This window comes from Hemicordylus capensis, chromosome 1 (genome assembly GCF_027244095.1).
Source record: "Hemicordylus capensis ecotype Gifberg chromosome 1, rHemCap1.1.pri, whole genome shotgun sequence".
Classification (NCBI taxonomy): Eukaryota; Metazoa; Chordata; class Lepidosauria; order Squamata; family Cordylidae; genus Hemicordylus; species Hemicordylus capensis.
In genome coordinates, this window is record NC_069657.1 from 139,889,205 (window position 1) to 139,913,337 (window position 24,133).

Genomic DNA, 24,133 nt, shown 5'->3' on the forward strand with positions numbered 1-24,133 from the left:
CAGCCAGCTGGGGCTGTCATTTAGGAGGCAGGCAGGAGGGTGGAAAGAGCCCTCACCACTGCCTCTGCCACCATCTCCGCCACTGCAGCTGCTGCCGTCTCACTGTGCAGAAGCAATTTTTCAAGGTAGGAAGAAATAAATGTTAGGAACTTAGGAAGCTGCCATATACTGAGTCAGACTGTTGGTCCATCTAGCTCAGTATTGTCTACACAGACTGGCAGCAGCTTCTCCAAGGTTGCAGGCAGGAATCTCTCTCAGCCCTATCTTGGAGAAGCCAGGGAGGGAACTTGAAACCTTCTGCTCTTCCCAGAGCTGCTCCATTCCCTGAGGGGAATATCTTATGGTGCTCACACTTCTAGTCTCCCATTCATATGCAACCAGGGCAGACCCTGCTTAGCTAAGGGGACAAGTCATGCTTGCTACCACAAGACCAGCTCTCCTCAAGTTACTGAGGGGTTACTTTCTCTGCCCTCTCCCACCTCAGCCCTTTACTTTTAGAGGGGGATCTTTACCACATTCTCATTTACAAGTATACCACCAAGCTGGCTTGCAAGGTGGGGACTAGGCTCGACTTGCCATTGGACCGGGGACCCCCTGGTTTGGCTTAAGGGTGAGCCTTCAAGCCAAGCTGGCTTGAGTGCTGAAAGGCATCATTTCATACTGCATGAGAGTTGGGAATGGTAAACCCCTTCTGTATTCTACCAAAGACATCCACAGGGCTCTGTAGCCACCAGGAGTCAACACTGACTTGACAGCACACTTCACCTTTACTTTAGAAAAACTACCATGGCAATATCAGGCACTGATATCAGGCACAAAAGGCAAGGAAAGGCATCCAGTAAGCATTGCTCATTCATCTGGCTCGTTGCAACTGAATAGTATTTTCACAAGTGATTCTAAGGACAGTATTTGAATGTCCTATGTCTGAAAATCAAACAGAAGAGCCACATCCTTCGTTGTTCTGAATACAGATATAGCAGAAGGAAAGAGCACCACCTGCTTGCAAAAAAGGATAGGAGCAGCTGCTATTCCACTGCCCAGTTCACAGTGAGGACCACCAATATTATTATTTTGATATAATTTGTATTATTATTGTATATAATTTGTATATATATATATATATATATATATATATATATATATATATATATATATTTTAAAGAGTTCTCAAAGTGGTTCACATAGCAAAAGGCATGAGAAAATGAGAGGATTTATCTTGATATACAGTAGCAGATTGTGGCTGGGAATGATAGGAGTTGTAGTCCAACAACATCTGGGGACCCATGTTTGAGAATCTCTGCCATACAGGAAATCTATCACAGGCAAAGAAGCTTTGGGAGTCCGAACACATCGCCTCGTTTTTAGCGGCAGGAGCCTGCTTTCCGTTTCAGAGGCCATGTACCTGTTAAGAGCAGATGTGGGGAACAGGGCAAGTCTGTTGCCCTCATGCTGTACTCCAGCTCTTCCAGAGGCATCTTGCTGGCTGCTGTTGGAAACAAGATGCAGGACTTACATGGAGTTTTGGTCTGATCCAGCAAGGTTACTCTTATGATCTTAAAATGCCAGTACATGTCTGTAGAAAGCAAAACAATGAAGTGCAATGAACTGTATATGTGCGTATATGGGACATGCTACAGAGAGCGTTATGTTCATTATATCCAGATAACAGAAGTTCTTGTTTCTGATCTAAGACCAGGTATTCACTGATTGTTGGAGGAGTGTGTGTGTGTGTGTATTTGTAATGCTTAAAAGTTGTCTATTAAAAATTAGAGATGTGCAAATTGATTAAATTTGAATAGATTCAAACTCAATTCAGGGTGATTCGAGTTATTCGAACTTGAATCAAATCACCCTAAAATGAAGGGCCGGATTCAAGGTCAAATCAAATCACCCCCCAATTTGAGCTTGAATTGATTCGAGTGATTCAAGTTACAGGAACCATTTTGTCCCTGTGTTTTTCTCTTGAGGGTTGGTTTTCTGGAACCGGCTTCTGAATGGCTTGAGATCTCCTTCCTTTTTCATTGGCACGTCATCATTCAAATTGTGTTGTCATGGACAACTGTGCCCCCATTGGCTGGGGGTGGGGAGGGAGCAGAGAGGCCAAAGGAGGAATTTTCAAAATGTATTTAAGGTACTGCTTGGAGGCAGAGAGACAGAGAGCCATTTTATGCCCCAGGAGAGGATCAGAGAGAGACTGCAGCAGCACTGAGAGGAGAGCAGAGACTGTTGGTGATGGTGGTGGTCTTGGCTTGCCTGCCTGCCTGGCCCAGTGAGTAGAGAGAGAGAGACAGGGGGTGCCTGCTGGGCTTATCTGACTCTCTCTATTGTTTTATCCTTCACATTTGCAGTGTTAACTGCTTTCTTCTTCCTCTTCCTCTTCCTCCTTTTTTAAGTAGCAGCCCCAGTGGCTTGAACTGAGTGATGGCTGCTTGGCACACACCCCCCCCCCCGTGTGATCCCCCCCCCCAAATGCTTGTAGCCAGCCCCCAGTGGCTTTAATAACTTGGGTGCTGTACTGATTTCCCCCAATTTTTAAAACCAATTGTACCAGCAACCCCCAGAGGCTTTAACTGGGTGCCGCTTGGAATTTTATTTTATTTGTTTGGATTAATTATTCTTGCTTGTTGCTAGCCTCCAGTGGCTTTAATAACTGGGGTGTTGTGTCTTTTTCTTTCTTTCTTTGGCAGCCCCAAGCTACACCTCTTTGCTGCTGCTGTCTGTGTGCCTGGTGGTTTAATGTTTGGTTTTTGGACGCTGATGTGTTATGTCTGCTGCCCATCCTGCCAGGCTCCCTCTGTTTCCCTTTTGGGTTTTTTAAAAAAATGTTTGGGTGGGTGGGTGCCCACCTGGTGGCCCTCTCCTCCCAGCTGTTGAGTCCTGGTGTTTGCTTGGCCCAGAATGCCTGGTGTTTGCTTGGCCCAGAGAGCAACACTTGGCAGACTCCAGCCAAAGATGCTGGAGTGGACGACCCCAGCTGAAGACTTCAGAAGGTGAGAGTCCCTCCTGCCATGGTTATTAACTTAAAGCTCTTTAAACAGGGCCTAGTTTGGGAAAGGGGGATTAAATGGGTAGTAGCAGGACTGTAGGACAGGAGGAGTGGGTTTGGGTTAGATATCCCACAGTAACCCCTTGCTCTTTGTCTTCCTTTCTCTTAGACTTGCCCCTGTTTCTTTATTTGGGGGATTTAGTTTTTCTAGCTTCTTTGTGTACACTATAGTGCTATAGATAGCACCGCGAATGGCACACAGAGCATAAATAGACCATCCCCGACCACACACTCCACAGCCTGGCAAGGAGGCGTGGCTTGGAATTGTGCAACCTATCCACCCAGGACTGGGCACTCATTTCCAAGGTTGTCTTAACACCCGAGCCGTTCTTTGTTGCCACAAACAGCTTATGTGCCAAGACAGCAGTGCTGAGCCAGGCTTTGCCTGCTGCTCTCCTCAAGAGAACCATGGGTAAGCTCCAGACCTCGCTGACCACTGGGGAAGCAATAGTCTTGGCAGCTCAACTGAGGACTAAAGTGTTGGATCAGATCGGCAACCCCTTGGGTGTATTGACAACACATGTTTTGTCCTGCCTATGTGACCAAGGATGAAGGGCAAAGTGGTCACACCAGCCCAGGTGGAGGGCCCTCCTAGTTGAAGAGGTTAGGCAAACAGAGGAGAGGAAGCTGAGGTGTAACCAGGAGGAGGGTGCTGGAGCACCTACTGTTAATGCACAGGCCACCCCTAGCAGCAGCATCACCACTGCCTCCCAGTCCAGATGCGTGGTGTTCCTGGCAGGGCCAAGTGAGCCTGCGGTTCTGCCTCTGCATTCCTTGGGCTTCCTTGGCCTTGTTAGGGGTATGGAAGGAGCCCACCGAGCCCTGCAGCAGTGCTGAGCAGTGTGTTCTGCAGTATCTACAGGAGCTGGTGGCAGGCTGGGAGACAGAGCTGATCCAGTTTTGGGCAACTCTCATGCCCACCAACAACAATGTGGTGACAGCCAGCAACCTGGAGGGCTTTAAGAGGGGCTTAGATAACTTCATGGAGGAGAGGTCTATCAATGGTTACTAGTTGGAGGCCTAAAGGCCACCTCCAGCCTCAAAGGCAGGATGCCTCTGAGTACCAGTTGCAGGGGAGTAACAGCAGGAGAGAGGGCGTGCCCTCAACTCCTGCCTGTGGCTTCCAGTGGCATCTGGTGAGCCACTGTGCGAAACAGGATGCTGGACTAGATGGGCCTTGGGCCTGATCCAGCAGGGCTGTTCTTATGTTATCTCAGATTGACTAAGGCAGAACCTGAGTGACTTTCTGCCTTCCTTGAGTTGTGGTTTGTTTTGTTTGTGCAATAGTGTTGTGGTGAGAAATGGACAGTGGCAGCTTTCTGTGTAATATTTCTTGGTGATTGCTGTGATGAGCTCCATGTCTGGTCTTGAGACTAACTTGTGTTTCACTAGGGGTGTGCACAACACTGGTTTTTCTAATTTGGCTAGAATCTAAACTGGATTTGAGCCAACCTGGTCTGGCTCAGTTTTGGTCTGGCTGAGCTGGACCCGGTTCAAGTTTGAATCAAGCCAGCTTGACTAGCTCAGAGCTATAGTGCTAAAGGAGAATCCAGTGAAGATTCCCCTTTACCAGTACTGGGGCAGGGGGACTTTCCTAAGTATAGTGAATGTGGGAGAGGAGTAAATATGTACTTAGAAGTACAAGTCGCCATGACCGGGGGGGGAGGGGACTCACCCCCACTGGCCTCCTCCTGAGTAGCCCAGGCCAGCAGTAGCCTGGTTCAGGCCTTCTCTTGCCTAGTTTGGGCTTCTGCACACACACATAGGCGATTTTACTTAATCCCATGCATGTGCAGAGGCCAGAAAAATGGCCCCTGCATGTGCGCAGAGGCCCAAACGGGCTACCACTGGCCCAAGCTACTCAGGGAGAGGCCAGCGGGGGTGGGGGAAAGCTGCCACACCCTGGTGGCCCATACTTGTAAGTACATATTTATTCCCCTCCTATCCCCTCTATACTTAGGAAAGCCAAATCACAAAAACCAATTTGTGCACATCTCTACTAAAAATTAGGGAGAATTTTGTAAAATCTGATGACACCCTGTGCCAAAAGGTGATGTGAGCTACACGATTCCAACCAAATTTTATTATTTTTGTTTTGTTTTAGTCATGTTTATGGTATTCTATATTTATGTATTTGTTAGCTGCCAGTCTATTTTTAGCTAGTTGGTTAGCTAGTTGGCTAGTTAGCTAGTTGGCAGGGCATAAATATGAAGTTTAAAATCAAATCAAATGAACAAACTGCTTGAGCTTTGGGAAGAATGTGTAAGAAACATACCCTTAGGAACCTTTGGTTCTGAGAAACAGGGGCAGCCCTTCCATGAGGCAGGGTGAGGCATTTGCCTCAGGTGCAGGTATGGGAAGGGGCACAAGGAGTGACAAGTGCAAGGCCCCCCCCCATCACCTTGGGCAACACCTAGCAATTATCACTGCCCTTCCTCATCCTGCTGCCTTGCCTTGCCTTGCTGGGACACACCTCTTCTTAACCTCCACCCAATCTGAGCTAGGAACATCCCTGCCACCACTGCCTTACTTGATGAGAAAGTCAGAGGGCTCATGCGTTGCTACCAAGGCCTCAACAGCATGGTCTGATAGGAGGGGAGAGTCATATTGTCCTTAACCTCAGGCACCCCTGATGGAGAAGGTTGCTATTAATGGAGGCTTACTTTCCCATTTTGGCTCATTTGCTGACCTGAAACAAGTATTTGGGGTAGCTCAAGGATCTAGCCAACTGCTTCTGTGCTCTTTGCTCCCATCGTGAAGACCTGGATTTCATCCTGTGTCGCTGTTCCTCAGTTCCAGTGAGCTGTGCAGCTTGGCAGATCTTGCAAGTCTTGCCTTTAAAGGGCTGGGCTAGGCAGGCAAGGACAGTGTGGTATACATGGAGGCCAAGCAGCCAACTTAACTTCCAGAAAATCTAATGGAAATGGGCCCCAGGTGAACTAGCCTGCTTCCCCTGACCCCATTCTCTGCCTACGCTGTTTTGGGAATTCATAAAATTTCCTCATCTCTGAGGATTGAGGTGCACAGCGAGATACAAATGCAAGACATTTTCACTTACCTTTAAAAATAAATAAATCCCTCTGCCACATCAGAAGCATTTTGCCATCTTTTGACATCTGGGATCACGTTCCCCTGGAATGAACAGGTATGCAGTCTGGGAATGCTTCTGGAGCTGAACCTCTCCCTGGTGTCCCAGGTTGAAGTGGTGGCCAGAAGTGCTTGTTATCAGCTTTGACTGATACACCAGCTGCATCCGTTTCTTGAGAGGAACGGACTCAGAACGGTGGTACATATGCTGGTAACCTCCAGGCTGGACTACTGCAATGTGATCTATGTGGGGCTGCCTTTGTATGTAGTCCAAAAACTGCAGTTGATCCAGAATGAGGCAGCCTGGTTGGTCTCTGGGTCATCTAGGAGAGGCCATATTACTCCTGTGTTGAAAGATCTACACTGGCTGCTGATACATTTCAAGGCAAAATACAAGGTGCTGGTTATAACCTATAAAGCCCTGAATAGCTTAGGCCCTGGGTATTTAAGAGAATGTCTTCTTCGCCATGAGCCCCACTGCCTGTTAAGATAATCTGGAGAGGTTCATCTGCGGTTGCTGCCCCTGGATTTTGGAATGTGCTCCCTGTTTAAATAAGAGCCTCCCCATCTCTGGCAACTTATAAAAAGGCACTGAAGAAATATTTGTTCACCCAGGCTTTTAATTAGATTTACAGCTTTCATACTTTTAATGTTGGATATGAAATGATTTTAATGTTTTGATCATTTTTTATTTTGTTTCAATTTGTATTGTTTTGTGTCTGTGTGTGCAATGCCCAGAGATGTATGTTTTGGGCGGTATATACATATTTTAAATACTAAACAAACAAACAAACAAACAAATAGGGAAAATGCTGCTGAAAAGAAAGTTCAGTGCTCCGTAAGATACACACCTGGCCACTGGATTGTATTTAAGAGTGATGAGTCTCAGGGCAGAAGGCCAAAACAGGTTCCTCTCCCTGTCATTATGTGGACCCTTGCAACTCCTCCATGAGCCTTGTGTGTTGTTATCTTCACTTCATGGACTCAGTTAAGAGAGAAGTGGCTTCAGGAATTCTAACCCTCAGTCCACTGGTAACAGTCCCGCCCTCAGAAGCAACCGAGGACAAGTCTGTCCTTGAGATATTTGAAGATGGCAATCATGTTTCGCCTTTATCTTCTTTAGGCTGGACATTCCCAGATCCTTCAACCATTCTTCATGGGACCTGGTTTCCAGTCCACACACCGAGGCTGTTCTCATGAGCAGCCAAGACTGGGCTAGGGCAGCTAAGCCCTTACCTGGAAAACATGTGGCAAACCTGCCTATGGAGCCGCCTGGTGCTTGCGTGTGAGTACTGGCTGCTCCCAGCTGGCACTGGCCCAGGAGCAGGCTTTTGGCCACCTCCAGGAGGATCCCCACCTCAGCCATGTGGTGTACTGTGGGATTTCTGGAGGCTGGAACCACACATCCTGACTCCCTCCCCTCCGTGTTGCCTGGGGTAGCAGAGGACCGTCTGGGCGCACAATCTGCATGCCCTGACATGCCCAGACCTGGCAGCCGGATAATCTGCAGGGAAGGCAAGCTGCCTTCCCCGCTTCTGTTAATACAGTCCAAGATAGCAGGTTTGCTGCATGTTTTTCTGGCTAGGGCTTAGCTGCCCTAGCCCAGTCTTGGCTGCTCATGAGAACAGCCTTGGTGCGTGGTCTGGAAACCAGGTCCCATGAGGAATGGTTGAAGGATTTGGGAATGTTTAGCCTAAAGAAGATAACACTAAGGTGAAGCATGACAGCTTTTTCAGAATCACACTGCTGGCTCATGTTCAATTTGTGGTCTACTCCTAGATTCTTTTCACGTGTACTGTTACTGGGTCAGGCCTCCTCAATGCTATACTTTTGCATTTGACTTTTCATGAAGGACTTTACATGTGTGTGTGTTGAACTTCATCTTGTTGGTTTTGGCCCAAAATTCAAGACAGTCCAGATTGTTTTGAAGCTTGATTTTGTTTTCTAAGGTGTCAGCCACAGACACCCAGTATTTGCAAATCTGATAAACATCCCACATCCAAATCATTTATAACTTTTGAGCAGCACAGAGCCCTGGGGCACTCCACTCCACTTCTCCTTGCAGGTTGATATGGAATCGTACAGTTGTTCAACTGGCTGGGAATCCACCTAACAGTAATACATTCTAACCCACATTTTAGCATCTTGCCAATAAGGATGTCATGGTAGACTTTGTCAAAGGCTTTGCTGCAATCAAGATACATTATGACCACAGCATTTCAATGATCTACTAGTGGTGTGCACAGAACCATGCCTCTGCGGTTCAGCACCAGGGGTGGTACTTCTTTAAGGGCAGCAGCGGGGGTGTGTGGTGGTGTTTGCATTTACCCCTCCCACCGCTTTTCCCCTGCCGGCACTCCTTTTTAAAAAAATTCTTGGGGTGGCAGTGTACCTCCCTGCAGCCTACCGACAGTTGCAAGCCTTGCGTACTGACTCCATTGAGAAGGGCCAGTTTTCTTTTGAGGGTAGTGCTTGGTGGGGAGGGTGCTTGGGGGATGGAGTCTGGCATGTTGGAGTTTTATTGAGTCTTGAATTGGCTCAGTTAGTTATCTGCTTTTTGGAAAAAGATCAAATCATTTTGCCAGTCCAAGGCAAATGGAAAAGAGATCATTCATCCTTAACATGTTGTGCATGCAATTCACCAGGCTCACATAGGATAGTATTTGCATGGTGTCAGACATGCTGCATGAATGTTCTGAAAGTTGTGTCTTAACACTATGCAAAATATATTCCTTGGGCTGGAATGTCTGGCATGTTTGTTGAGGCCACAGCTTGCTTTATTCTTTTAATCATGACAGATGGCATTTTTATTAATTTGTGCAGCCATTTATCTTTACTGGTCAGCAGTCATAGATCACACCAGAGGGCTTCTGATTCCCCTCTCATTTTGGCCTGGAGACTTTTCATAAATGCCTTGGACTTCAAGTGTGTTGTTGGTGTGCTCTGTTTTTGCTCCACTGGGCCTTTTTTCAACCCTTGCTACTCTCTCTCTCTCTCTCTCTCTCTGTGTGTGTGTGTGTTTTGAAGGGGGGAATTTTACTTCTCAGATAGGCTCATAGTTATTCCTCATTAACATCATTGAGACAGGATTGTTCTTTTCAATATTTTTCCAGCGGCATCACTGAACTGATTTCACTTACAGAAGGCTTTGAAGACATACTCGGATGCTGGATCTTTGCTGGAAGTCTGTGATCTCTTCTCCCTTGTTGACTATGCTTTTCCAAAAGATGAGCCTACATTATGCAACACTGAAAAATAGTTATGGTTCCTCTCACTCCAGGTCACTTTCCACACTCACACTGAATTCTTTTCTCATAGTGTTATAGTCACGACTCATGCCATATTTAGGTTACTTTGTTCCTGTTGCAGCCTCAGCTAATCCCTCATTACCAGAAGATATGTTGAATAACTTACTTTATAGCCTGTATGCCATTTCTCTGTACATTAAGAATCTTTTTTACAACCCATTCCTATTCTGAATTAGGCACAACTAAGCCCACTGAAATCAGTGGGCTTAGGCACATCTAACTCTGCATAGGGCCAAGCTGTTAGCTGCTCAGGGACTCTAGAGATTTACAATCTCTAGAGCTCTAAAGCTCTAGAGATTTACAAGGTGGGAATTCTACAAAGCTACAAGCACATGTAGCTAAGACATGCTGTTGAAAGTGTCTACATTTCATCTGCAGCCACTGGTATGGCTGAATAGTCAAGCCACTTTTCATTTTAAAATGCAGTCTGCCTGTACAGCCATACAAGTGGCTACAGTTAGAAATTTCAAAGTCACCACTGGCTGCACTACTCACAGAGTTCATACCAGTGTCTGCATTTAGCTTTGCAGGATCACAGCCAAATAAAGCAACATAGCCTAGAACATCTCAATACGTACAGGGGTAGGGGGGAAGAGACATAAGAGGCTTTAAACTATCCAAGCAGAATAATGAAATAGGTCTCAAGAATGCTGGCTGAATACATCCCTACTATGAAAAAAGGACATTCATAAATGATCTGACATGTTTGATGTTTTGTGGGGTCTTCTACTTGTGTGATCAGAAGACTTGCTAATTAACGTTTGCAACTACACTACATAGTGCTTCCACTCTACCAGTTCAAGGGGTGCCGTTCTTCCATGCTCTGCTTGTCATCCCCTGCTCACCAATGTCCCTAAAGCCACAGTGAAGCATGCTACATATGTCTGCCTGGGACTTTATAACAGGCCTGGATGCTAGGTTCCACTCCTCCTAAGTCAGAAGTCCCTGCTTGGCCACAACTGGAGAAAGAGTGTTGGGCTAGATGTATCCTGGGCTTGATGCAACATAAACACTTGCTTATTTCCTTGAACTTCTCCTTTTGGGTGAACAGCAGCTACAGAACCCAGCACAATAATTCTCCGGCTCTGAAGGGATAGAGGGAGTGGGGTACCATTACATACATCAACCATGCTTCAACCGCCATCTCATACACGGAGGTATACAATATACAGAACTGTTATATACATATATCTTTATATAATAGGCTATAATAATTTGTATCTTTCTTTACAGCAATATTAGTTCAGATCTTTCATACATAGGTAAAAAAGTCACATGAGAATGGCACGTGTAGAGTGCTTGGAGTTCCCTACAGCCTTCATGCTGGGGCAAATCAGAGCAGGGATCCAACAGACAGCATTCCTGGAAAGGGTAATGGATGACTTTGCAAGAGACAGCAAACACAAGGACCCTTTGCTGCCCCTCCAGTGATTGCATACAAAGGCTTTCTAGAATCCATGAGAAGGAATCGGAGGACTTCTGGATCAAAGGCATAAGGTGGAGACCTGTCATTTTTCTCCCATCAAGGGAAGAAGAGTCTGACTTCAAAACAATCAAGAAATGTGAGTTCACTGGTAAATGCCTGGCTCCAATGTGCCCCAGCAGAAGAGATTTTAAAAAGGATGAAGGGTACAAGCAGTGAGACGTTCATACAGAAAGAGGTTGTGTCCGCTGTTGAAAGGAAGGGGAGGAAAGTAATTTTCTGTACACAAACTTTGCAGAATAGCAAAAAAACATTTGGTAATGCCTCTCATACAGGCAAGAGCCCAAGATTCCATACACAAAACTGAGTGCTCTACAATACTGATTCCACATAAGTGTGCTCCACCCACACAAGGGAAGTGAGCATATTAGGGCATAAAGAGAACACTACCTCGGCTCTTGCCCCCTGCATATGAATCTGGAGACCAGGCAGGCATTTCACATTGCAGATGTACCAACATAAATTCAAGCTCATTGAAAGGATTGTAAAAAACATCATCCCTCCCACCATGCCCAGCATTCTGAAGGCATGGGTGGTGAAGAGCATCTCACCACCAGTAAGTGATTGATGGGCATCATTTCATAAAACCAACAGAACTGGGGTATGAGTTTCTTGCTTAAAAGACCTTTTTCTAGAACTATAGCAGCTTGGGAGAGGGGAGTACGTGCAGGCTATTATGTTGTGATCTCAGGAAAGACACTCCTCTGCAAGCTGTGTCTGCCAGCAGGCACCATATCACCTTTGTGCTGATATGAAGATTAAGACATGATCATGTGTGTGGCAGTGCTCCATCATTTGTATCTCCCATGTGTATGCACAACACGTCCAAACTGGGCAAATACAAGACGGACCATGCATTTAAGTACCAATAAGTCAGTCTGAATATTATCATGGTGCTTGGCACCCTCCAGTAGCATCCCATGTAGCAGTTCATGATTCTGAACACTTGGGCCTCACTGTCATTGTGATAAACAACAGATATGTGAAGCCCCAATAAATGTTAAGGAAGCTTTTTGTTTGCAGTGCATTATATTGACTTTTCAAAATCATCTCAGCCAGTGTCCAATTGTCTACTTTTTCTGGAACATAAGAGCTTGATAGCACCCCCTAGTGCCAAGAAACAACTTATACTACAAAGGACATAGTCAAGTTTAGTAGAAAACTGAAACAGGGGGTCAAAGCAGGAAAAAGGTGCAACAACCTGGTAAAACCGTCTGGCTTTGGAAGGGAGTTGCTCCAAAAACTAATGCAGCACAACTCAGAGAGGAGGTTATTATATGATGTACCTTCACAGAACACAGTCAGCATTGCTCTTTTCAAAGAAAACTGCTGCCAACTATCAGGGGTTGAACATGGACGTTCTACATCTGGTTTGCAATTGAACATGTACATGTATTGAGCGATATACATGCCGTCTTCAGGTTTGCCCTCTGACCAGGACAAATGACCAGTCTAGAGGGATTAACAATCTCTTCCAACAGGATGGCTTCTATGAATGCCACAGGTGCTGAGAACAGTCTGCTTTAGACAAATGAGGCATTGCTATTGGCACTTGTTAAGACAACCTGAGGGAGGTGAGGACACTTAGGAAATTTGGCCAAGGCTAATGACATGAAAGATGTGAACTGGTTGCAAGAGCCATCTCCTGCACTTCATAAGGGAAGTCACGTGGCAGCACATGGAGAGAAGGAAAGAAAACCACTTGATGCTGTGTCCTTTGCTTGCATCTCAACAAAGCAACAAAGGCACAACAGAGGTGTGGATTCAGGTGGAAAACTAGATAAAAGGGAACAAGCAACAGGCCCAAGGACAATTTGCACAAAGTCTAAAGTGAGCTGGGATTGTCATATTCATACCAATGTAGCTCATTAACTTGTTTTGCATTCCCAGAGATTAATACATACTGTAAAGTGAAAATGACCTTTCATCACTACAGTTTATATGAGGGAGCTCATTGTCTCCCTCTATCAGACATAAAATATATGGGGAGAGATTGCAGAGGGAAACCATCTGATTGAAATAATCCTGGGAGTAGCAGATAACTATTTAATATACTTCTAGCAATTTTCTCCCATATTCCATTACCATAGCCATGAGCACTTCACAGGATCATTATTCCCCTTTTTACAGATGCTTATTTGAGACCAAGAAACAGGCTACTTAATGCTGAACTGGCCCTTAAATCTAGATCGCACAAAACCTAATCCAACCCTTTAACCATTTAGACAACACCGAGAAAATAGTTCACATGGAACACATCACAGTTTTCCATTAGGACAGATTTCTTTTTTATAGCACATATTCCATATTAATAGCATTTGATGTTGGACGTAACATTCTTTCCCAATAGATATTGTTTGGTTATGAAACACGATACTCTTCCAGACAGCAATAAATTGTGCTTTGAAAAGAGCTTGTAAGTTGAAAGTGAGAGCTTATTCAGCATCTAGACACTCACAGGCTCCCATTGTCTTTTCTGGTGTGATCTCATGCACAGGCCACACAGTCATCAGTGACATTGCACAATTCCTGCAGTGCCATCTGCTGGCCAGCTCTTGCTTTCACCTTTGTTCCTGTTTGCCAGAAAAGTAGGGATGTGCACGAAACAGATTTTGTGTTCTGTTTTGAGCTCGAAACGAAATACAATTGGCCAAAATGTTTCACTGAAAATAACGATCTAGCCAGCTGTTTTGACGAAACAACTTGAAACGTTTTGAATGTTCTGGCCATAGGAAACAATGGGGAAACTTGAAATACCCCATTGTTCCCCATAGGTAGCTTTTAGGGACACCAAAGTGGGTTGCATTGTAGGGCATAATGGGTGCTACCTACCACCCAACCCACAAAGGAAATGGGCATGGGGGTGGTTTTTAGCAAATAAAAAATTAAAAACAAAATCAACCTTTCCCCCAAACCCCCATAGGTTAAAATTTTGTTTAAAACCGTCCGCTTGCCCATTTCTTTTGTGCTTGGGAGGTAGGTAGCACCCATTATGCCCTACCACACAACCCACTTTGGTGTGCCTAGGACTTGCCCATGAGGAACAATGGGGAGTTACCATTTCCCTATACCCTATGTCTGGAACAAGCTGCACTCACAGTGCATACAGGTTTTGCACTACAATTGGCAATGCATTTTGCAACCCTGCCTTGAAAAACTGCAGAAGCACACAGTAAAAGGGAATCTGTCCCTCCCAACAACACAGAACACACATTTCAAACACAGTCCAAAAATGGCCAAAAAAGAATCACTGACTCAGGATCCACTGCCAGCCACAACCACAGTGCTGATGCTGCAGTAACATCATTGGCCCAAGTTGCTCTCTCACACACAATTATGACTCCTTATGTTACTTCTTAGCATTGCAAGAGCTGCCACAGCAGCACCATTACTTAGCAGCAGACATAGCCATAAGTTCAACTAAAGCAATTTCAGCCACATTTTTGACTGAGTACACCTTGCAGTAAATGCAGATTGCAGAGCAGACCAGAGTAGTGAGTGAAGCGTACGTTAGTCCCAAGGCCACACATGGAGCATCACAGCAATCTCCAATAAATATCACACACACACACATACACAAAGAGTTGCCACTGCCCATTTCTTGCTGCAACACTACCTCTCAAACTTAACAAACTACAACTCAAGGAAGGCAGGCCCTCAAGTTCTGCCTTTGTCAATCTGAGATCCAGCAAAGCCAGATAGCACATAGCACAGCATATTATACTAGGCGCTGAGAAAAGAAAACCACAAAATCAAACCTCCTCTCTTGGTGTATCCTCTTCTTCAAGAGAGACACAGTATAAGGGCTCTCTCTGCCTCCCAGTCCCTTTGAATACATTTGGAAACGCCCACCTCTTGTGTCCCCCTCCCTCCTCTTTCCACCCAGGCAATGGGGACCCAGCTGTAGGATAACAAGCCAACCAAGAAGCATTGAGATTGCAAGCCAACTGGAAGCCAGTGCCAGAAAATCAATCAGCAGTGGAAAAACAGGCCTCCAAAATGGCTCTCAAAACGTCAAACCTTTTATTTATTTTTTAAGTCAAAACATTTTGCCATCAAAACGTTCCGCACATCCCTACAGAATAGTAGTATTCAAAAGTGGTGTGTTAATCACTGAAAGCAAGAGCTGGCCAGCAGGTGCCGCTTTGGAAATCATGCAAGCTCCTGCTGGCCTGGGCAGGTCATCGTGCTGGAAAAGACAACAGTAGTCTGTGAGAGTAAGTATATCACTCACTTGCAAGCTGTGGCGCTGCAAAATCGCGTGAGATCCCTGCTGGCACGTGACCTGACCTGTGTGTGAGATAGCATCGGAAAAGGCAACAGGAGTCTGCAAGAGTGTCTGGATGCTGAGTAAGCTCTCGTTTTCAACATACTCACAAGCACTTTTCAATGCACAGTTAATTGCTGGCTGGAAGAGCCCAGGGGATGGAGCAACCATGCATTGCAATCTTAAAGAGGAGATGAACATATGAATCTGTCTTATACGGAGTCATACCATTTGTCCATCATTATCTTACTCTGCGAGGCAGCAGTAGGCAGCAGTGCTCCAAGGGCTTCACTTTTAGCGCCACTACCTGAGATCCTTTAACTGGAGATGCCAGGGAGTGAACCTGGGACCTTCTGCATACAGAGCATGTGCTCTGCCACTGAGCTATGAGCACAGTTTCATTTCCATGAAAAGATCTTTACCCCATCATCCCACAAATTGCTTGCGTGGAAGCGTGCAGATGATGTGGTACTGAGGAGGGCGCACTGGTGATGGGGGAGGGGGCACAAGAAGGGAGAAGCAATGCCCTAACAGTGCCTCTTTCCTTCCCACCACTAGGAAGCTGACAGTAGCTACAAATGAGTGACCAGCTAACTCCCCCTGGTGACTGCATTGTGTTCCAGTGCTGCTACAGGTTTTTGAATCTGCTTTGAGGTCTCCTTGTGAAAAGAGGTAACTTTGGCAATTTCCCTCCAAAGGTCTTGCAGGCCTGTTTGCCTTCTTGGCCCAGAGGGAAGGCATTTGGATCTGATTCCGGTCAAAGACATTTTATTTAATTTTATTTATTTATTTATTTATTTATTTGGCAGATGTGTCCCTCTGTTTCCTGGCACAGAGTGAGAAAGAAAGATTTCCTATGTAATTATGCTGTGAAGACCAGGACCCAGAGCAACCTCCAAGTCAGTGCCTGTCTCAAAAGCAAGTAGGGCAAGAAACTGGAGCTATTAAAATCTGCTAATTACCAAAACTCACTCTGGATGTCCTTCTCCACAAAGAGGAAAAGCAGATTTTAAAATTGCTGAAACATGAAAAGCAGCAAGAGAGAGGACAAGAACATTATTCCAGTTTGCAAGGGCATACTTACAGAAGTCTGTAGACTGAAGTTCAAGGCAGTGAGTTAAAAGTGGCTCCTTTGCTGAGCCAACCTTTCTGTACAAATGTATTAAGAACATAAGAACAGCCCTGCTGGATCAGGCTCAAGGCCCATCTAGTCCAGCATTCTGTTTCACACTGTGGCCCACCAGATTCAGGGAGAAAGGTAAGGTTTGTGGAAAAACGGTAATTCAGTTTTCTAAATGTTTTCATCGCACAATGAACAAAGTAAATCCAAATGAGTGAAGGTAGATTTGACAGAGCACTCTCCACATTCCAAGCATTTTTTCTGTATGCATGAATGCTACTTCCAGCTCTATCACACATCCAGCTCTCCCACTAATGATAACATGACTCCAATAATGTACTTTCAGAAAGCATAAGTATTCCCAGTGGCAGGTTATCCAAGGCAACTGGAGATGTGTTTCAATATTAGGTCGGAGTGGAAGTGGCCCTCACAGGTATACTGGGAAAAGTGAGTTGGATGTGCTAAATGCATCCTAGTTATCTGAATGTTTTCCATGCTATATCTGACTTGCATGTTGCAAGCAACCCTAAAAGATCTGGAAGCCTGAGGCTTGTATAGTGAGGGATCTGTGATATATGACAGACATGAAGGGTCTAGTTATCTATTTAAATCTTGCAGCAAAAAGCGTGCATCTGAAGTCAAATGGCCATTGTTTTATTCAGACTGGGGGAATAAATTTAAGACTCAAAACTAATTCCTTGCCTAGTGTGCAAAAAGTCAATTTATCCAGTCTCTTTGTGAAACCCCTCAGAGGGGATTATTTCCAGACATGAGCTTTGACACTGAAAGAGCAATGAGTGAGAAATCGATCAAGAGTCATTTAGGTTACTTGTAGCAGGAAAGATCTGCAAGTGGTATGAGAAATCATGCATTCGTGCTTTGGGACTAAATGCAAGTGAGTAGGCTAAAATGGAATAGTTTTGGATACTTCTAAGTGCAACAGTTATGGAGACACAGAAACTGAAACCAGCAGAGGAACAAAGAGTTACATTTGTTGTTTGAGGGGAGTATTCTTTATTTTTGTTAGCACTGGGGAATTTCTCTGTATAGAGTATCCCTGACTGCAAGAAAGTGAAGAATGTTAATGGTTACACATGAAGATAGGCGATTATGTACCAGTGATATGAAGATTGGTAAATGCAAGCAAGGAATCATTTGTCCTTCTCCTGAAGACTGTCAGGCAGGACGGTTGAAAGTATTAAGGAGGAAGGGGAGGGAATTGAACACTGCGAAGACCAAGCTCCCTTGAGAAGTCCATAATGCTGGGAAAAGTTGAAGAGAAGAAGAGGATGACCAGCAGCATGGTGGATGGACTCGATTATGATAGCAATGAATGGACTACTGAGAGACCTAAAAGGCCAAGTTGAAGACAGATCATTCTGGAGAGAATTAGATTTTCTTTAGTCACTGTTTGTGAAACATAGTAAATAAGTTTCCTTGTGGGTTTCCTAAAGGCATCTGACTAGCCCTTGCCAGAAACAGCACACCTTGGCATGATCCAGCAGGGCTCTTCCCCTGTTCTTTATGTTTAGCCATTACTTCCTCTTGCTTCAAATGAAGTTAAGTCAAGATGAACTCTTTAGTTTCTGTGTATTTTCCAGCCTTTGCACTATTTGTGTACATAACTTCTTCTTTCATTCTACTCAGCTTCTTACCATCCCTTTCAAAATATGGAGATCAGAAATGAAACCATTTCTTCTACTCACTGTGTTCTTGTGATTAATTAAGTCAAGTTGGTATTGTCCCTTAGCGACCACATAGATAGATTATCTGTTTTGTAGAAAAACTATGTTAGGATCCCTCGCAGTCACAATCTAGAAGGCAACTTATGTCTAGTGCTATTCATGTGCTAGCTCCAAGCAATGTTCTCTGTAACAGGGATTTCCAGATGTTGTCAACTACAACTCCCATCATCCCCAACCAATGGCCACTACAGCTGGGGATGATGGGAGTTGTAGTCAACAACATCCGGAAATCCCTGTTACAGGGAACACTGGCACCAACCCAGCACCAGAAACACCTTCTCCTATCTTTTAACCATACTTAAAAATAAAAATAACTATGGATGTGCTAGCTGGGAGAAAAATTAAATTTCCCTAGCATAAACTGCAGTGATTTGCAAGCTGGCAACACACAGTAACCCTATTCCCAGTGCAAACTAGGATGAAATGCTGGAACCAAAGAGCTGTAGTATTTGACTATCAGAAGAACCAAGTGGAGAAGATGAAGAAGAATTAGGAGTAGAATAGAGGTGTTTGAAGAGGGATGTACCCTTTCAGAGTGGGTGCCAAACTGGAAATGCCAAACTGAAAGTAGCTGAAGAGGAGCAAGATTACAAAAAGGTTACTGTATATTTAAGACCAGATGCAAACTATTGTTTGAGGCTTTAGGTTTAAGCCTTCTACCCTTCAGATCAATGAAAATATGTCAGCAGACTTTCCAAATATGTCAGTAGGCTTTATATCTGAGTCCAAAGCGTTCTGGAGTACTAGTATGACATTGTACGTATATATGTGGAAACTTCTGAAAAGGCCTTCTTTCAGAAAAGAATGGAAGTGATATTCATCTGTCACCCTGCCATCACAGTGAGAGCTGGACTTTTGAGCAGAAAAAAGTGAAATGCATCTGTTTCAAAGGCTGAAGTCTAACATGCTCTCTGCATGTGCTCCTGGGGTTCATTCTGCTATCTTTATCTTTAACAATTGAATGTGCCACAGAAGTGATAAGACTCATTCAATCATAAAGTGCCCAGCTGGGAGATATCATTTGTGGGAGTATCTTTGGCAAGGCTGCATCAGCCTATGTACTGGGCTTTTGAGCATTCATTTCAAATTTTAAAGTGTACAGAATCCAGCTTGCAAGTGTGTTAATTGCTCCACTCTGCTGCAAAACCTCCCTAGAGTGATGCCATTTCACCAAGAATCTACTAGCCCAGTGACACTGAATGAGTAAAGGGGTGGTAACAACGAACTGCTGAGCTACTGGCTGTTGCTTCAGATGCACTCCTTGCACTGACCCAACCACATAATGAAGCTCCAGACTATCCCCGAACCAACAGGCACTGATTGAGTGGGGAGAGGCACACCACACCTCAAGTACGGAACTCAGAAGCCAAGCCAGGAAGAAGAGTCTGAAACCAAGTCCTCAGAGCACAAGGAATATAGATATGGTGAAGAGCAGAACGCAGTGTGGGTGAAAGAGGTAGCAATGTGTTTAGGCATTAAACTCAATAGGCAAGTCAGTAGTGTATCATTTTCTAGTTGTTCCTTATATCTGAAATAGTGTACATGAGAAGTGTTGAAGTGTTTCCTGGATTTACAAGTGCTAGGAGAACCAATTTTATAAAGGAAGTTGTAAATAGGACAAAATGATGATGATGATGATGATGATGATGATGATGATGATGATGATGATGGTGAAATGAAGTGATGCAGCAAACCAACACTTCAAGTCATTTCTCCCATTTTACTTTAGTCTCTCTTGATTAGTGCAAAAATGTATGGGTCACCAGAATCAGTGTATTTTTCTTCCTCCTGGCAGAAGCCCAACAGTCACAGAACACAGAGATAATCTGGGACAAGCATAGGTAAAACAGCTTGATTCCTGCTACAACTGACAAGGAAGAGGACAACAAACCTCTCTTAGGGTACCATCTAAGAACTTTGAAAACAAAACAAAACTCATGCAATGACAATGTAATTAATGGTGCTTGGGTCAGGCACAACATTGTAGTGCAATAACTTGAGCCATCATTCACAATCTGATCACCACTGAAATAACAATTGATAGCCGTCTCCAAACAAAGCCACTTCAACTGCAAAATATCTCTGAACTTCATTCTCCAAGCCTAAAGTCATCTCCTAAGGCAAGGAACTGGCTTCACTTAGTCTCCATAAATTTCCTGGGACAATGCTGCCTCCATCTAATAATACAGTAGATATGCTCCACACACTCACACACACACTCACCCTTTCCACTATGCACACATACATGTACACACACGCACACCCCCATAACCCACAAGAGCTGGGAACATTCATTCTTTTTTTCTTTTTTTTGTAAAGTGCTTTGAAGTTTAAAGCGCTCTAAGTAAGCATGAACACTGGGTCATAGCTCAATTCACAAGGCAGTGCTCCTGTGAGATTAATAGACTGCCTGGGTTGTACCTCATGCAACGTGCTCAGTTTGGTGAACCTAACCTGCTACAAGTACCTGCCGCCTAATCTCTATGACATCCCTGACATCTCACATGTCATCATAAACTTTGCAGTTTATTATAAGCTTCCCTCAAAAATAATATCTTAACACTTTCCTTAATTGGCCTTCAACCACTCACACTTTCCCATTGTGTCTTCACTGTCTAGCTCTGGTTAACTGTTGCCTTAGGACCACCAGTGTGAGCCAAAAATAAGTGTTCTTGTAGTGACTATGAGCAGCGACTAATTCTTCAGCAAGATACACATAAACTTTAAAATGGAGTTCAGCAATTCTTCCTGACTTTTGAAAAAAAGGGTGCATCCCAAGAGCTGAACAATTAAGACAAATTGGATCAATCCTAAATAATGATTATGGATGACATGACATGCACTACAAAGTTGGCATTTCTGGCCTACCAAGGCACGTCTGTAGTGCTACTTCCATTGGAAACTATGGAAGCAGCATGATGCAAGTACCCACACACTGTTTTAAGAAGTTGTGCAACTGCCTGCCTCTGCAATACCCCTGGGCTGCCTTTCATGCTCACAGCAGCCCTGGTGGGGCAGAAGCACCCACGCTGGAGTGCGCCTCATGTCAGCCAATAATATGTTCTAAACTTTAGGATTTTATAAATTAAAACTTCTAAATTTTCAATGCTTACTCATTTCAAAGTAGAAAGATGAAAATCTTTCTGTTCTGTTGACAACCAGCATTTTAAATCTATAGACCACAATTCACTGATAGATACCCTGTGTATTGTAGCATCATTTCCGTTAATCCAACGTGTGTATATTGTTTTACACCCACACATTTGTAGCTTGATCCTACGCATGTTTACTTAGAAGGAAGTCCTACAAAGTTTAAAAGAGATTTGTTCCCAAGCAAGCGTGCATAGGAATGTTGTAATCTTAGACCTGTAGAATATGCAAGACAACCTGTCTACAGATTCTAGAGAGAGTCTCCTTGGGTGACAGAATAAAATCATCCGAAAGAGTGGATATTCTCTCACTCATGTGAGGGTTTCCCCAACGTCGAGCCTCTAAGCCATGCTCAGTACATTACTCAGTTACTGGAACGCCCAGGAAATTTTACCTGGGGGCCTGATGGCCTAGTAGGTTGCAATGCATGACTCAGCTGCTGCATGTTGCACAGGACTGTAAGAGGAGTTCTTGTGCCACATTAACCCCACATTTTGGTATGACAGTTTTGGTACAATAAAGGACTCCTCTGGGTCACATTGTGCTTGACTTCCTACGTAAATATACTTTTCCTATTTTCATTACTGGAAAACCCCTGCGATTTCACACAGCCATCATGGTGTTGTGACTACCAAGTATCTTAGTCATGAGCACCAAGTTGCAGTACTAGTGACTGAGATGCAATTTCATGAACTGTGGTTGGGTGATGATGATATGGCCCTGATAGGAGGGTGGGTGAAGGGATGCATACACACAGGGTTAATCCCATCACTCTGTCCTCACTTCTAATAAGGACTTGGAATAACAATGCTTCCTGTCCATCCCACAACTGCCTCAAGCCCTTTGTTGAGGGAGGGACAGGAAGATAGAGAGAGAACACTCAGGTAGAGATTCCCTATTTGCTTAATAAATACCTCCCAGAATGCTTAGTAGCTCTGTAAACATACATGAAAATCCCTGAACTCGGGGATAGACCCGCAGTGTTCTGCCATGACACTGCAGATGGATGAAAGACTGGGAATGGGGTCATGGTGGCTCCGGACACCACAAGAACTTGGGAAATAATGCAGGATATTGACAAGCCAAAGCTAGTTGAAAACAAGTAATCCATGCAAAGAGAGATGTCAGACAGGACAGGAATGTCTCTAGTTTATAGTGGCTTGTGGAGCTGTGAAATAGTGAGTGATCCCCCAAAAGACCTCTTACCCCTTTGGTGAGTGAGGATATACAGCAATGGCCCTCAGCTCTCCAGCACATGCACCTTCTTTCTTCTTAGAAGAAGTCTGGTTATTACTGAACACAGATCTAATCAGGGGAGCAACATACACAGCCCCATCCCAATTCTCACTGTACCCAGTCAGGGTCAGGGGGTAGGCTGCTGTATCCCTCAACGGAACACAGTCTTAATGGCTTTATAACAGGAGAATGTGCCTGATTTAAAAATCAAAATCCCAAAGCAAGACAAACAAAAACCCTTTCACAATGATGACACTGATGAACAGGTGCTTGGGTCAAATATGATGCGCTAGTGCAATAGGGCCCAAAGTCACAATTTCCTTGCTTCTGACATAAGTACATGGACATCATCTGGCCCCTCAGCTTCTGTAACTCTGGTCCTCTAGCCTGTGGACAGTCACTTCCTAATTCCAGCAGGAAAGGCAAGGATTCTTCCTCCCTGTTTAATCAGATATGCTGAGGTAGGGAAACCAACCATCTAACTTCAGTGAACAAGGCCCTCGAAAAGCAGCAGGCTGAGTTAGGCAGTGATTTGCTCCCTAACTAAAGAACGTGACTCAAGATGTGGCATCCTTCATGCTGACATCCACTGGGGTGCCATTAATGTAGCACCTGGGAAGGGATACCACCCCTCCCCATGCACCTTCCCCCACTCTCATCTGCCTAGTGACCAGCTCCTCCAAGTGTTATCCCATAATTCAGTGTATGGGATTGGCTAGTTGAGCCTCATTCTCCTTCTCTCCAGTACTAAAGGGCTGAGATCACAAGGTCCTCTTGTTTGGCAGGGCTGGTCACACTGCCAGTGGGAGTGGAAGTCCGGATTTTGTCAGTGGCCAGACATTCCTGGCTACTCATGCCTGTGGGAGTGATGTCCATAAGCTCTCCAGAAGAACTCAGAGGAAAAGAAGGGGAAACGGATATGCCTGAGGAGGGATCTGTTGAGCCTGCAAATAACCTGGGGGGCTTTGGGACTAAGTTTGGCTCATACTGTGCTCTTAGCAGGATCTCCTGATCACTGACAGACTTGGGCATCTCAGAAAAATCATTGGCACTGTCTGATACCATCATGCAGTAGATGTCCTGGAAGGAGCTGCTTTTGCTGTCCAGATTAAAGAGGCTGTCTATAAATTCTGCAAACTCCAACACTTGTGGGCTGGGGGCATCACTGAGCCGCCCATTCTGGAGGGTCAGTTCCTCCTGAGGAGTGATGGAAACATGGTCTATATCGCTGCCAGCCCCTTCATCACTGCATCGCCACTGAGGAGTGGTGCCACCACTGTTGTGCAGGGCCTCAGGAGGCTGAGTCTCCTGGGAATGTTTGGAGAGGCTGTCAGCAGCAAGCAGTTCTGTCCGTGAGCTGAGGGAGGGATTCTCCTCAGGGATTGCTGGGTCAATATAAAAACAGTGAGTCTCATCTTTCTCCATGACAGCATGGAGGCTGGGTGAGCCACGGATGCTACGGAAGCCAGAGGAGCGCCTTGAATCAAAGCTATAGATGGATTCATTATCAGACAGGCTCTCCATAGTAGCCAGAGGAGCACGCCGGTCCTGCAGTTCTACTGACAGGCGCTCCTTGGTGTCTAGAAGCAGGAATTCCACAGGATCCTTCTGCGCTGGATACAGAAGCTTGGTCTCATAAAACCCTTCCAAACTGATTTCAGAGTGAACCTTACTCCTGCAAAAGGAAAATA

At 44.9% G+C, this 24,133-nt stretch overlaps 1 protein-coding gene across 10 annotated transcripts in view; it reads right to left on the reverse strand.

The window, feature by feature from the left end:
* Positions 1-10,616: 10,616 nt before the first annotated feature.
* The window catches only part of DAGLA (diacylglycerol lipase alpha), a 202,119-nt gene continuing 188,602 nt past the window's right edge, over positions 10,617-24,133 (reverse strand). For all 10 annotated transcript variants that reach the window (XM_053264107.1, XM_053264072.1, XM_053264127.1 and 7 more), the window contains one exon: positions 10,617-24,117. In XM_053264107.1, coding sequence (XP_053120082.1) covers positions 23,190-24,117 — 928 coding nt within the window. In that variant the 3' untranslated portion in view covers positions 10,617-23,189. The remainder of the gene's footprint in view (positions 24,118-24,133) is intronic.